This window comes from Sander lucioperca, chromosome 12 (assembly GCF_008315115.2).
Source record: "Sander lucioperca isolate FBNREF2018 chromosome 12, SLUC_FBN_1.2, whole genome shotgun sequence".
Classification (NCBI taxonomy): domain Eukaryota; kingdom Metazoa; phylum Chordata; class Actinopteri; order Perciformes; family Percidae; genus Sander; species Sander lucioperca.
Window position 1 is genome coordinate 17,631,135 of NC_050184.1, and position 13,144 is coordinate 17,644,278.

The 13,144-nt window shown below is 42.2% G+C and overlaps 1 protein-coding gene across 2 annotated transcripts; it reads left to right on the plus strand.

Moving 5' to 3' along the window:
* Positions 1-2,096: 2,096 nt before the first annotated feature.
* rps21 (ribosomal protein S21) lies at positions 2,097-7,197 on the plus strand. Of its 2 annotated transcripts, XM_031284025.1 has the most exons (6): positions 2,097-2,207; positions 2,496-2,578; positions 3,692-3,755; positions 5,498-5,569; positions 6,194-6,249; positions 7,140-7,197. In XM_031284025.1, the coding sequence occupies exons 2-6, from the start codon at positions 2,529-2,531 to the stop codon at positions 7,147-7,149; spliced, it is 252 nt and encodes an 83-aa protein (XP_031139885.1). In that variant the 5' UTR covers positions 2,097-2,207; positions 2,496-2,528; the 3' UTR covers positions 7,150-7,197. The 2 variants fall into 2 exon arrangements, with proteins under 2 accessions (XP_031139885.1, XP_031139886.1); XM_031284026.1 differs by lacking the exon at positions 7,140-7,197 and having other exon boundaries at positions 6,194-6,253.
* The last annotated feature ends 5,947 nt before the right edge of the window (positions 7,198-13,144 follow it).

The following is a 13,144-nucleotide window of genomic DNA, read 5'->3' on the forward strand; positions in this document are numbered from 1 at the left end:
GCGTACAGATAACACGCCACTTGGCTTTAGAAAGTGGCATGTATGGTTACGCGAAGTCATGATGTCACGTTGTCTACTCATGAGAGTTGACAGTAACAAACAATGTGACAGTCCTCACGATGAAAAGGAAACCGACAGTGTTCTGGGAAAGGCTGAACCATTAATTGTTTTCAAATCGAAAATCCAGATTTGATAGAATGTGATTAACTAATCATGAAAACCGTGATTAATGGAATGTGCAATATTTAGTTGAATGTTTGGTGTAAAATTTGGTTTAACATTTTATTCCTCTTTTTTTATTATATTTACTGATTTTTAAAAGAGAAATGCTGGAATAATGTTTCATATCACAGATTTTTAACAGAAATGTCCTATTTTCAGTGGATTTTTCATTTATTTTTCATTACTTTATTTAACATGATGGTAGAAGGTGCCATATGTAAATGCTGAGGCAGATCACACATTTCAGTTTACATACTGATATTTTTTATTGGAATTATTTTTTTATTTATTATAACTTAGCTGTTGTGATAAATGTTCCGACACAATTTTCCGTCCAACACCCACGTCGTTTAAACAGCAAATGCACCTGCGCCCATCTGTGGCCCATGGGCGTGCTGGTCTTACAGGGAGGTGTGTTCAGGTGCATTCTGGTCTTACAGGGAGGTGTGTTCAGGTGCATTCTGGGCGTGCTGGTCTTACAGGGAGGTGTGTTCAGGTGCATTCTGGGCGTGCTGGTCTTACAGGGAGGTGTGTTCAGGTGCATTCTGGGCGTGCTGGTCTTACAGGGAGGTGTGTTCAGGTGCATTCTGGGCTTGCTGTTGTTACAGGGAGGTGTGTTCAGGTGCATTCTGGGCTTGCTGGTCTTACAGGGAGGTGTGTTCAGGTGCATTCTGGGCGTGCTGGTCTTACAGGGAGGTGTGTTCAGGTGCATTCTGGGCGTATTGCTATCTTGAGGCAGCAGGAAGTGATGGCACCATTGACCAACAACAACCTGGTCTAAAGTCAATAACGCAGCATTTCATTGTTATTTTAACAGAGCATTAGTAAAATGCTCCTAGGCTTGTACACAGCGCGTGCACACTATGCTTGTTACACACACAGGGACGCACAGCAGCACACACACACACACACGCAGAAGATTCCAAATAAAAATATTACGGAGCAAATCCTCCATCATAATAGCAATGCTCCAAGGTCCAAACACGCCTGGCTTTTAAAGGGAATGGGAGATGATCTCTGATTGGTTGATTGCATGTTACGCCCAAAACACCCCTCTGATTAATGAAGACACTAAGTACAACCCTTTAGAACCATGCACCCGGCGCACAGACCCTTTTTTTCCACCGTCAAACTAGAAAAAGTGGATTTGGACACGCCCTAAACGCACCTGCGTCAGGCGCTTCACGCCGTGCGCTTAGATGGTTAAAACAGGGCCTGATAAGTTCTTCTTCACAAATGGATGAAATGTCAGACATGTGATGTGCATTCTCTTTAGAAAACTATTTGTTTTTAGAAATGTCTCATGATATATTGTCTCTAGAAGTGAATTATTCAACTTTTGTTTTTTGTTAAAGAAGGAAAAGAAAATCCCAATACTCAATACTTAATACTCAATAAATAAATATCGCGATACAAATCCAATCGGTCGCCCATGTATCGTGAAAGAATGGTATCAGGACTAATGAAACTATTTTCCTACTCACTTCTCAGGCATCTTGTTCTCTGGTACTCCTCCCAGGTAGTAGTTACTACTAAACTGGGGGAGGCTCTGTGGATACTGGAGAATATATACGTTTTTTCTGACCGTCTCTTTGAGTGGGCCAAGTACTGTAGGTCCATCCAAACAAAACTAAACACATACATATATGTCACTAAGTTTCAGTTTCTTACATTGTCAGCATCTTATAAAATAAACCAAAAAATGCAAAGCTCAATAAGTTATTGTTTTTCATTTGTAATGCAATAGTGGTGTGGTTTATTTTTTTGTCCAGTGCTTTAAGAGCTTGTTCAAAGACTCAGCCTGGCCTAGAATACTGCAGTATAAATGGATTGAACTGGTACATGCTGCAGAGCCATTTCCACGATGTGGGAGCCGCGCATGTGCAGAACAGCCCGGCAACTATTCATAGTAAACACTAGAAAGAGATATTTCTCCTTCCGGGTCGGCTTCTCTTCCTTTCCCTGTCGGCCATTTGTCGCATACGGTGTGTTTCCATCGAGCTCTCTTCTTAAAAACGCTTAAAATGCACGTTCTGTCCCTACATAACTGTCTTTTTCTTACACTTTGTCGAAGTTAAGGTGACTGTGTAGTCGTAGATGGCCTTTGGTTCGTGTTTAGGGCAGAAATGAGGTGTAAATATCAGACGTTGGTCGAGTGTGTGAGCAGCCACATGCGGCCCGCTCCGTATGCTAACTGGTGTGCTAGCTAGTAGGCTAACTGCCCGCGCCGACTTCTCTAATGTGTGTTTTTTGGGAAAATGTCTTTCTTTCAGAGTTGTAACCGACCGCGTGGACAACCTGTAAACATGCAGAACGACGCTGGTGAATTTGTGGACCTTTACGTCCCACGTAAATGGTGAGTACAAGTCACGTTAACGTTGCTAAATAACGTGTCCACGCTGAAATATTCGTGTAGTAATGTACGTCTTATTTGAGACAGGTTGCCCTAACCATAACCAACTGTTAAACAGGTGGTTTAGCAGGTTCATAATTAAGGACATTGTATGGGGAATTTGGGACACTAAACTGCACGTATACCGAGGTTTACTACTCGACGCAGCGACCGCGGATTCGACTCCGACCTGCGGCCCTTTGCTGCATGTCATCCCCCTCTCTCTCCCCTTTCATGTCTTAAGCTGTCCTGTCTAATAAAGGCCTAAAATGCCCAAAACATCTTTAAAAGAAAGTAGCAACAGCTAAATTAAAGTAGGCTACTTAAAGTATGCATGGACCTTTTTCACAGCAGACATGTTGACTTGTCATAGTAGGAAAAGCACAGCTGGAATTGATAACCTTAACGATGGCTCAGTTCCATCAAGTGTCCCAGTGAGATATTTCAGTGAGTCAGCATGAACAATACCAGGACCTCTCCTAAGTGGAATGCAGCCATCATTAATGGGTTTGAATACACCTGTGCTGTTCCTACATGTCAACACGTCTGCTGTGAAAAAGGTCTATAATGCAGTAATGTGTATATATAATATTCCTGCTGCATTAATGCATATGTTGCATTTTACTGCTGTAACGTTGTAAAATGCTTAATTGATCAACTGTATACTGTTGGGTAGTTTAATCCGCAGCAATGCATCATATTCTATAAGATCATCAAACGTTTGCCGCGTTGCTGTCCTGTGAGAACCGCCTATTTCTCAAAAGACAACTTTTCATGGTGTCAGAAAACCACTGAAAGAATGGCAAAAAATATTTTTTAAATGTTAATAATAAAAATTGTCGCATTGAGAGTCAGCCGAAAGCTTTGTTGGCGTTTTAAGCCCCCAACGTCGCCACTAGGCACTAGGATTAGACAACGGTTAAGGTCAGGGTTAGGTGCCTTGAAGTCAACGTTGGGGGCTTAAAACGCCACCAAGCAGCTTTGTCATGCAGAGTATCAGTGTGAGTGATGGTGACATTTCATTTGCATGAACATCAAGTTAACGTGTGTGTGTGTGTGTGTGTGTGTGTGTTGCAGCTCTGCTAGCAACAGAATCATCGGAGCCAAGGACCACGCCTCTGTCCAGATCAACATCGCTGAGGTAACGGGAACATGTCACTGTTAACGTTTATTTATGTATTTATTTTTTTCAATAAAGAATTTCATAATCTTCAGCTCAGTCTGTTAGTCTAAGCCCCACTATTGTTGGTACAGTGCTGCTCATAAGTTTACACACCCGTGATAAATTTGACTAAAACGAGTAATTAAAAATTCATCTTTTGGAAATTGATCTTAATGTCTTAATTAAAAAAATTAGGAAAAATACAACCTTTAATGACACCAATTTTCTTTGTGAATGAATAATGTATTGTAAATAAATAAATGTTCCTCCTTAAAATACAGGGGGCATAAGTCAGTACAGCCCTATGTTAAATTCCCATAGAGGCAGGCAGACTTTTATTTTGAAAGGCCAGTTATTTTATGGATCCAGGATACTATGCATCCTGATAAAGTTCCCTTGCGGCCCCCACATCATCACATACCCTTCACCATACCTAGAGATTGGCATGGGGTACTTTCCATAACATCATCTCTCAATGTAAATCCAACCAGCTATTAGGCTAACTGAAATAAAATGCCAATCTCTAGGTATGGTGAAGGGGATGTGATTCCATGGGGCGTGGGTCCCTAAACTTCTGAGCACCACTGTATGTTGCAGCTTATTTGTGAATCAGTTTTTCTGTGACCATCCTGCAGCTTGTAATAAGGTTGTCCACCGGCTTGGTGACACATGCTCCTCTGTCTGAATTCACTGTGCAGTTGTAAAGCAAACAGTAGGCTCAGTGCTGGTGGAAGTATTTGCATGGCGTTCGCCACAAGGGTTAACCACAACCGTACGACGGGTGAGAGGTTGAATAGTTGAGGGGGGACAACTGACTAATAGGACTATATCAGTCATCACAAATAGGCTCCATGGCATGGAAACTGGAATATGATTAGAATAGTTCTGTCCGCAATTAATAGATCCATAACAGAATTTTGCTGTCACTTTAAGCGTAGTCACTGACTTATGGGAGGCAAAAAGCCCCTGTTGTCTGAGGGCCGTGTACGTCCACGTTGCTTGTTGAACAATTTATTACACATCACATGTACATGCTGCTGCTGCTGCTGTGTAACTGTAAGCTATATTTGCAGGCAGTGTCTGGTTTTCTTTTCCAATGCACTTCATGTGATATCAAAAAAATCCAAATGGCAAACTTTTGGAAATGTCTAAATGTGTGATAAAGCCTGCATACATTTAATCATTTAAAAAGTACATCATTTTTGAAAAAATCGAAGTTATTTAAAAATTAAATCGTGAACTGGGTGAATCGAGATCGTGATCTTGTAACGATTAATCGTGCAGGCCTATTGAAAAGTACTCAAAATACCACGCAGCAGTAATATAGCTTCGACAGAGGGGTCATCCCCATGTTCCCACAGCCCAATGGTCCCGCAGTTCTAAGATTATTTTTTTCCAGTGAAGATTAGGCCCCATGTTACCACATCACTGACATTTTCAAAACAAGGTCTTGTGTTCCTACATTTGTGGGAACATGGGGCCTAATTTTGAATAAAATCTTAGAAATGTGGGACCATAGGCCCTCTCCCTTGACAGAGAACGTATGGTCACAGTGTTGCACAGCTGTTCTAAAGTCTGTTCTTCTGGTTTTCACATGGCTCAAGGATTACTAGAAACCAAAAGGACAAACTTACTGCAAGGCTAAACCCTGCAAGTTTCCGCCGTTCAGCGGTTGTTTGGACTTGAGATGTTCTCATGCGGTGTGCTCTGTCCTCTTGCAGGTTGACAAGGTGACCGGCCGCTTCAACGGTCAGTTCAAGACCTACGCCATCTGTGGCGCCATCCGCAGAATGGTAAGTCTCAGCTCAAGTGGCCGATGCAGTGCACCTTCACAGCCGTCTCTCAAACACAGGACATTGTCAGTGATCAGGAAGAGGGTTTTAGGAGAGCATTATCAGCGGCCGTGACGGCTGAAGTAGGGAGGGTACCTTGGCCTCGCCATTTGATGCCCCCCCCCCTGCTGGTGTCGTCCCACCGCAAGTTGGTCTCTGGGTCACATCTGTTTATGTCTCATTGTACTTAGAAAATTATGAGTTGATGCAATCTTATTTCTGACATTTTGTCTGAGGGTTCAACACAAATTGGAGTATTTTTGTTCAAATCAGCTGTAGTTTTATAGTACAGAATAGTTTTTGGAGATGTGTAGTGTCTGTCATCCCTCCATTAAGTTTTAGAGGGATGTGTTCCACTGCCTGCACTGGAAACCTGTGTGTGTGTGTGTGTGTGTGTGTGTGTGTGTGGAAAGAGGACGAGATGACAGAACAGGGGCTGTTTGTCTGTTTCAGCAGCCTATTATTAAAGCACAATATAGGCTTCACTAGTGTGTCTCTCTCCCTCCCTCTCTCTCCCCACACTGGAAACATGCCCGTCACATGTTTGTCTCCTAAATGCTGAAAGCTTTTGTTTTCCTCCTACAGGGCGAGTCTGACGACTCCATCCTGAGGCTGGCAAGGGATGATAGCATTGTTGCAAAGTAAGAACCTGTTCTCAAATGTCACAACTTTAGCCCAATCGGCCTTTTTGACATGTGACAATGAAAGATAAAAGCACAAGTGACAGTCGTAACACTAAGGCCGGCTACACACCGGCTGCGTGGCGTTTCTGTGGCGTGGCGTTTTCTATGTCTTGACCATGACCAGAAAGGTGTCTGACGTGGCGCTGCTGCTGCTAGCCTTGTCTGGACACATGGATGTTTCTCATAAACATAAACTGATCTGATTACAGCAAAGACAACCACGGCAGTATTGACAGCAACATAGGCTCCAGAATATTTGGTTCTGGATTGACAGGTGCAATATTTTTTTTTTTACACGACATTTATGTCCAAACCTGGAGACTGTCAAACATCAACATGTCATTTATTGATATGTATTTGTGTCAAAATGACATATAAACATCTTTTCCTATTCTATTTTGCCTGGAAACGCTTCCAACATGTGAAAAATAGGCGTCGGTCCTATTTTTAGCATGCACGCGTTTTCTGAGACATGCGTGTCACACAGGCAGTGTGCATGCTCTAACCTGTTACCATGGGAGCCCAAATAAAAACGGACACGCTCACGCCACGCAGCCAGTGTGCTCCGGTGAGTCAGGCACTATACCACAGGTCTGTATGTGAAGCAGCCAGCATTAACTGGTGCTGTTCTTCCTGTTCCACGTGAGAAAGGTCTGTCAGTGAAGAGATCTTCTCACTGCTGAGAGGAAAACATGCAACTGTTGATTTGTTTAAACACTATCATTTCACATTTTGATGATGATGTTGGTAAAAGTGTATCTTTTCAGGCAGGCTGTTTTCTCAAGTTAAAATCAGCATCTGTTGATGATTTGGATTTGTCTCTCCTCTTCCCTGTTTTTGTCTCACAGGACCTTCTAAGAGCGATGCTGGAGCAGTGGACACTTTGTCAATAAAATGAAAAACCAATAACTTTGTTTGCCATTGTTGTCATTTCCTAATAACGAATGAAATGGGTCAAGTGCTCCTTACATAAGAGCGTCAGGCACCCCCTACATTTTAGTATCAAGCCTTGAGGCAACATTTTTAGGGCTTTGCCCCATTAGTGGACCAGTCGGTGGTTTTGGTCCCCGTCGACTAAGATTTCCGTGCATCCCTAATTATTATGCAGATATGGATAAAATGTTAATAGTATTGACGACAAAGCAACGTGGTTAATGGAGTTAATTTGAATTTGAGTGTTTCTTGGTTCTAGTGAGTGTCCACTAAGTGTACAAAGGCTAATGCACCGTGGCGTGTGAGTATTCTCAACCAAACTGAACTGCCTTTACAGAACAAGTACACAAAGATTAACCCCTAATAACATTTTAGCAGCCTGAAAGCATACGCACACCAGCACTACACTGGCAGTTGTCTTTAATTGTAATGAGGTACTTAATAGTGTTAATATCATGCATTTATTAGAAAGTCTAGGATTTATGTTAACGAGCAGGTTGCAAAATCTTAATTTTGACTTTTCGGTTTTCACTATAAATGTACATATCAGTTCTAAATATCGGTTATCAGTTTCATTAACTAGGCTACTAATAATCAGAATCGGTATCGGCCTTGAAAAACCAGTATCGGTCGACCCCTCGTTACATTCTCCACATGTAAACATAATCTTTTGTAAAAAAAAAATAAATGTCCATCCACTCTTTAAATACCTCAATATTTGATCCAGGAGTTCTGTATATACAGCTCACAACAATGTTTTTTTGTCCTTTCCATGCGAATTTCTACCGTAATGCATTCCAGCAAGTCATCAGCGGCTGCTGTCATACTCTCCACCACCTTATAATTCCATCTTTTATCCACGTATATTACCACACCTCTGCTTCTATTCGCTCTGTTTTCAGAATTCACTTCATAACCATCAATCTCAAAATCCACACTCTGATATTGCTATGATGTTGAAATGGTTATTGAATTGTCTTAAATATTCTTGAAAGTTGGCATATAGGTGTCTGTTGTTTAATAGAATACACTTTATGGTCCCAGAGGGGATTTTTTTGTTGATATAAGTGGATAATTGATATATTGTGCTCTAGTTGGAAAGCTTTATTAAATTGAATATCTGTGTAATAACTGCAGCTATTACTTATACTGATAAGTTATTTTCTGGATCCATATTATGTTGTGTCCCTCATATTATGCTCTGTATATGCAAAGGTATCGAGTCCTGATGTAGATGAATGCTTATTTTCAGAAAATGTACATTTATTCTGTGTAGTCTTGATGGTTACCTTATCATTTGTCTCATTGGTATTTATCCAGCTCCTCCAGGTCCCTAATGACTGAATTTATGTATCCGTTTACATGCAAGTGATCAGATTTAAATCATCACGGGTACTGAAGGATGAACAGTTATTATCGCCTGAATCAGGACTCCATCTTTACGGGCCGATCCCAGCAGAGGGCAGCATGTGACAAGAAAAGGAAGGTTCCTGCAAAACCAGAAAAACCTGTTTCACACTCCTGAAAGACAAGATAGACTTTGTTGTCCCCCAGGCTCCAAGCTGCTGCATCACCCAACACACATGTCAAAAAATATCGCAATACACGTACATGCAAAGAACATATACATACATGTAAACAGATCACAAGCAGAGAAGGAAATCCAAGTCTGGACTACACTTTCAAGTAAGTATTATACAAGGAAACCTCTGCAACTATGCCATCTCTCTTAAGTAATTGAGTCCACAGCACATCACTGCTGATTTTAGTGGAAAGTAACTAAGTACATTTACTCAAGTACTGTACTGATCAATTTTTGAGGTACTTGTAGGCCTACTTTACTTGAGTATTTTAAATTCATGCTATTATTTCCTTCAACTCCACTACATCTCAGAGTTCAATGTTGTACTCCCCCCCCCCCTTCCACTACATTTATTTGATAACTTTTGTTACTTTGCAGGTTTGGATTAAACACAAAATATAACTCAAATAAATTATGATGTATTCTAATAGGTTAAGACAGTAGTTCCCAACTTTTTTGCTCTGAGGTACCCCCCCAGCACGGTTAGATAAACTGACGTAGCCTACACCTTAATCAATTCCAAATGTAAAACAGTATTCATTATATAAAAGTGGATATTGTTTTTTTTTTTCTTCATACAATTGAACTGTTAATATTTAGGTTGGTTTGGTCAGCAATGGTACTACTATTTCTTGGCGTGAAGCTAAATGTGTCAACAGTTTATCCAGTACTTTTATCTAACTAGAACTTTGTACTTTTAGCTAACTATTTGAGCTGCTTACGCAAAACTTTTAGCTAACTATTTGAGCCGCGTATGCAATACTTTTAGCTAACTACTTTTTGCTAACTAACTAACTACTACGTTTGCTTCAAAAAAACGATAATTTTCCTCTAGCTGGTATTTGAACAGGGACTGGCTCGAGTACTCGGTGGAAAAGGACTCCGCATTTTGTTATGCCTGCAGGAAATTCAAATCTGTATCATCGGACGCCACCTTCTCCATTAAGGGATTTAATGATTGGAAACATGCAATTGAAACAGGCAAGGGCTTAAATAAGCATGCAGCTTCAAAAGAACATTTAGCCTGTGAAGCAACGTGGAGAGATTCAGAAAAATGTAGAGAGACAGGAAAAGAGATTTCCACTCTCTTAAATTCAGAGCAACTGGCTCGCAACAGATACTACATGTCAGCTGTAATTGATATGCTGGAGTTTTTAGTGGTGAATCAATTGCCGTTACGTGGAGATAATGCTGGTTTTGCCAGTGTGCTAGATGATAGTATCTCCATGGGGCTGTTTTTGTCTCTCTTTGAGTACACCATGTGCAAAGATCCCGAACTGACAAGGATTACAAAAACAATCCCACAGAATGCACGCTATAGCAGCCCACAGATACAAAACAAGATTATCGAAATGATGAGGAAACTCGTGACAGAGGAGATAGTGAGACAAGTCGGCGATAGCTGGTATTCAATTAAAGTGGATGGCACACGGGATCCTTTAGGCCAAGAAAACATATCTGTCTGTGAGCTGTATTGTTGACGAAAACTATGGTGTGTGTGAGCGCCTCTTGGTAATGGCCGCATCTGAGAAAGGTGATGCAGAGGCTCTGACAGGTGTCATCATTGATGAGCTCACCAGCGCCGGACTCAGCACGGACAAAATCCTGAGTCAAGTTTATGATGGCGCATCACTCATGTCTGGCAGGCATGGTGATGTGCAGAAATTGCTCCAAAACAAGCTGGATCGTAACATACCACATATTCACTGCTTTAATCACCAACTTCATCTGGTCGTGATTCATGCCATGTCCAGTGAAGCAGCTGTCGAGGATTTTTTTGGAGTATGCAACATGCTGTACAACTTCATCAGGAAGCCAACCGTGGCTATTCTGTACAAAGGCGATACCCTGAAACGTCTCTTGGACCAGAGATGGACTGGCCACTTGGCAACGGTCAAAGTTGTGGTGAAGAGTTTTCACGACATATCCACATTACTGACCGAGGTTGAAAACACACGAGGCCTTGGAGCGGAGGTGCGCGTCGAGGCTACGGGGCTGCTTCGTGCCATTACGCAGCGCAGTTTTCTTTTCATTGCGCACCTTGTTATGAAACTGTTGTTACTTTCCGAGCCGCCTAACAGACTACTACAGGCCGAAGATATGGACTTGTTCACTGCAGTGACACTTGTGAACAGCGCTTCTGACTGCGTGAAGACACTGCGCACAGAAAACGAGTTTTCTGCACCGTGGGATCTCTGCGCTCCTCCAGCATCGGCCACCGAGGCTGTGCCGGTGACCGACCCTGGTCCAAGCAAGAGAAGACGCACAATTAACAAGAACCTCCGCGGATTTGCAGTTGAAGAAACAGTTGGTCAGCCACAAAGTGACATAGATGAAAAGACTGAGTTCATGAGATTGTTTTACAGTGTTATCGATGCTGTGCAAGGAGAGATGAATGCGCGCTTTGGAGAGCGCAGTAGCGAGCTCATTGGCGCACTGGCTGCTTTGAACCCAGAGGCCGAGGATAATTTCCTGGACCCATCAAAGGTAACCCCTCTCCTGGTATTAGCTGGAACTGATGTGGTTGAATCTGAATATACTGTGGCTCGTGAGTTCCTGGTGAAGAAAATGACTGACACCCCGGTTCCCCCCGAAGATGGAAAATGGACAATAGCCAACATCCTCAGCACATTCAACTGTGCACTCCAGGCTATGACCGCCTGTTCTCACAGCCTACACCCTTGCCCTAACTTTAGGAGCTTCCACAGCAATGTGTGAAAACTCATTTTCCACGCTCAAAAGCGTCTTCTCAGAGCATCGGTGCAGTATGATGCACAGACGCAAGGCCCAGCTGATTCAGCTTGCTTTTGAAAAGGACCTCACTCACAAGTTTAAGTCCGAGTGGAAGGATACTTTGATGAGGAGGTTCTGCTCGGAGAAACGCCGCCTCCCGCTGTACTGGCAGGAGGGACTGGAGAGAGGACAGCGCTGCCTCCACTCAAAGTACCGGTAGGTTCAAAGTCTCTGCGTGTATATGCGTGCGTGCGTGCGTGTGTGTGTGTCTTATGGCAATGCATATCCCTCTGTTGACTGCTTTAAAATGCAATGTTTGAGAGATGCTTCTGGTGTTACATCTAATATGTTGTATAGTCAAGTGTTTTATGGATATTCATAACATTGCTTCTATGTAATATGGTGTAGGCTTTAGGCTACCTGGTCATATTGCTGTTGGTTATGTTTAACGTGATGATTACGTGCTGCGCAAATAGAGTATACGATTATAAATATACGTACTGTAGGCTAATAATAATTGTGCCCTCCCATGCATTTCATATGCCCCCCCTTAAGACTGAGGTCTGGCGACAGGTCTGGAACTACATAGTCAGTATTTTTTGCAAACTATTTGACCTGTTTAGTCCGTACTTTCAGCTATTTCAGCTGCTTATGCAATACTTTTAGCTATTTTCTACCATTGAATCACTTCTTATGTTAACAGACAATTGCTGAAGGTGAACTTAGTGATCTATCAGTAGAGAAAAACCTGGTTTCAGGCAGGTGAACAGTAACAAAAATCTGATTTAATCTGACTGTGCATTGGTGATTTCCATTAAAAAGTGAATGCAGCCTTTACAAAATCGAAGATGCTGCATCATTTCTTTCTCTTTGCTTCTCACCACTGAGCTCAACGCTTTGTCTGATGTGCTGGAAACTTTATTACAACAATACAGTGAATCACCGGTACAAACATTTACCAGCCATGTGGCCGATAGCCCTCTGAGATTTACTCGCCAAACGGAAAATATACCCGCATGTGGCGCCTGGCAAGTGTTCATTTCGGACCCCGTCAGTGATGTTAAACTGTGGATTTGCTTAGTGTATATCTGGGAGTAGGTGCAATAGCTTACGTCAGCTACCTTACCTTAGCTGTAATTTCCAAAGTGAGGGGGACAGATTGTTCAGGAGGATTTTTTTATTATATATTATTTTATTCTTGTCTTTCAATCAACTGACGCAACGTGCACACTCGCCTAATTATGGCTTGATTTATAGTATCAAATCATAACAAGCCTTATCTCAAGACACTTTACAGATAGAGTAGGTCTAGACCACACTCTATCATTTATAAATACCCAACAATTCTAGTAATTCCCCCAAGAGTGTGATAGGGCCAAGAAAAAACTTCCTTTTAGGGAGAAACCTGGGACAGACCCAGGCTCTTGGTAGGTGGTGTCTGATGGTGCCGGTTGGGGGTGTGATGAACAGTGGCTTAGCAGAAGATAATGGAACTATGACTAGAAATAGTAGTTGTAGTAGTTAATGGCGTAGCAGAGCGTAGCAAGGCACTGCAGAGCGTAGCAGGGTGAAGCAGGGCATAGCAGGTCACTGCAGGGCGTAGCA

Bases quoted from the DNA above. Each gene is read 5' to 3' on its own strand.
- rps21 (XM_031284025.1), top strand. From the start codon at position 2,529: ATGCAGAACGACGCTGGTGAATTTGTGGACCTTTACGTCCCACGTAAA. The intron at 2,579-3,691 runs GTGAGTACAAGT...TGTGTGTTGCAG, and splicing joins CTTTACGTCCCACGTAAATG to CTCTGCTAGCAACAGAATCA. The intron at 3,756-5,497 runs GTAACGGGAACA...GTCCTCTTGCAG, and splicing joins TCCAGATCAACATCGCTGAG to GTTGACAAGGTGACCGGCCG.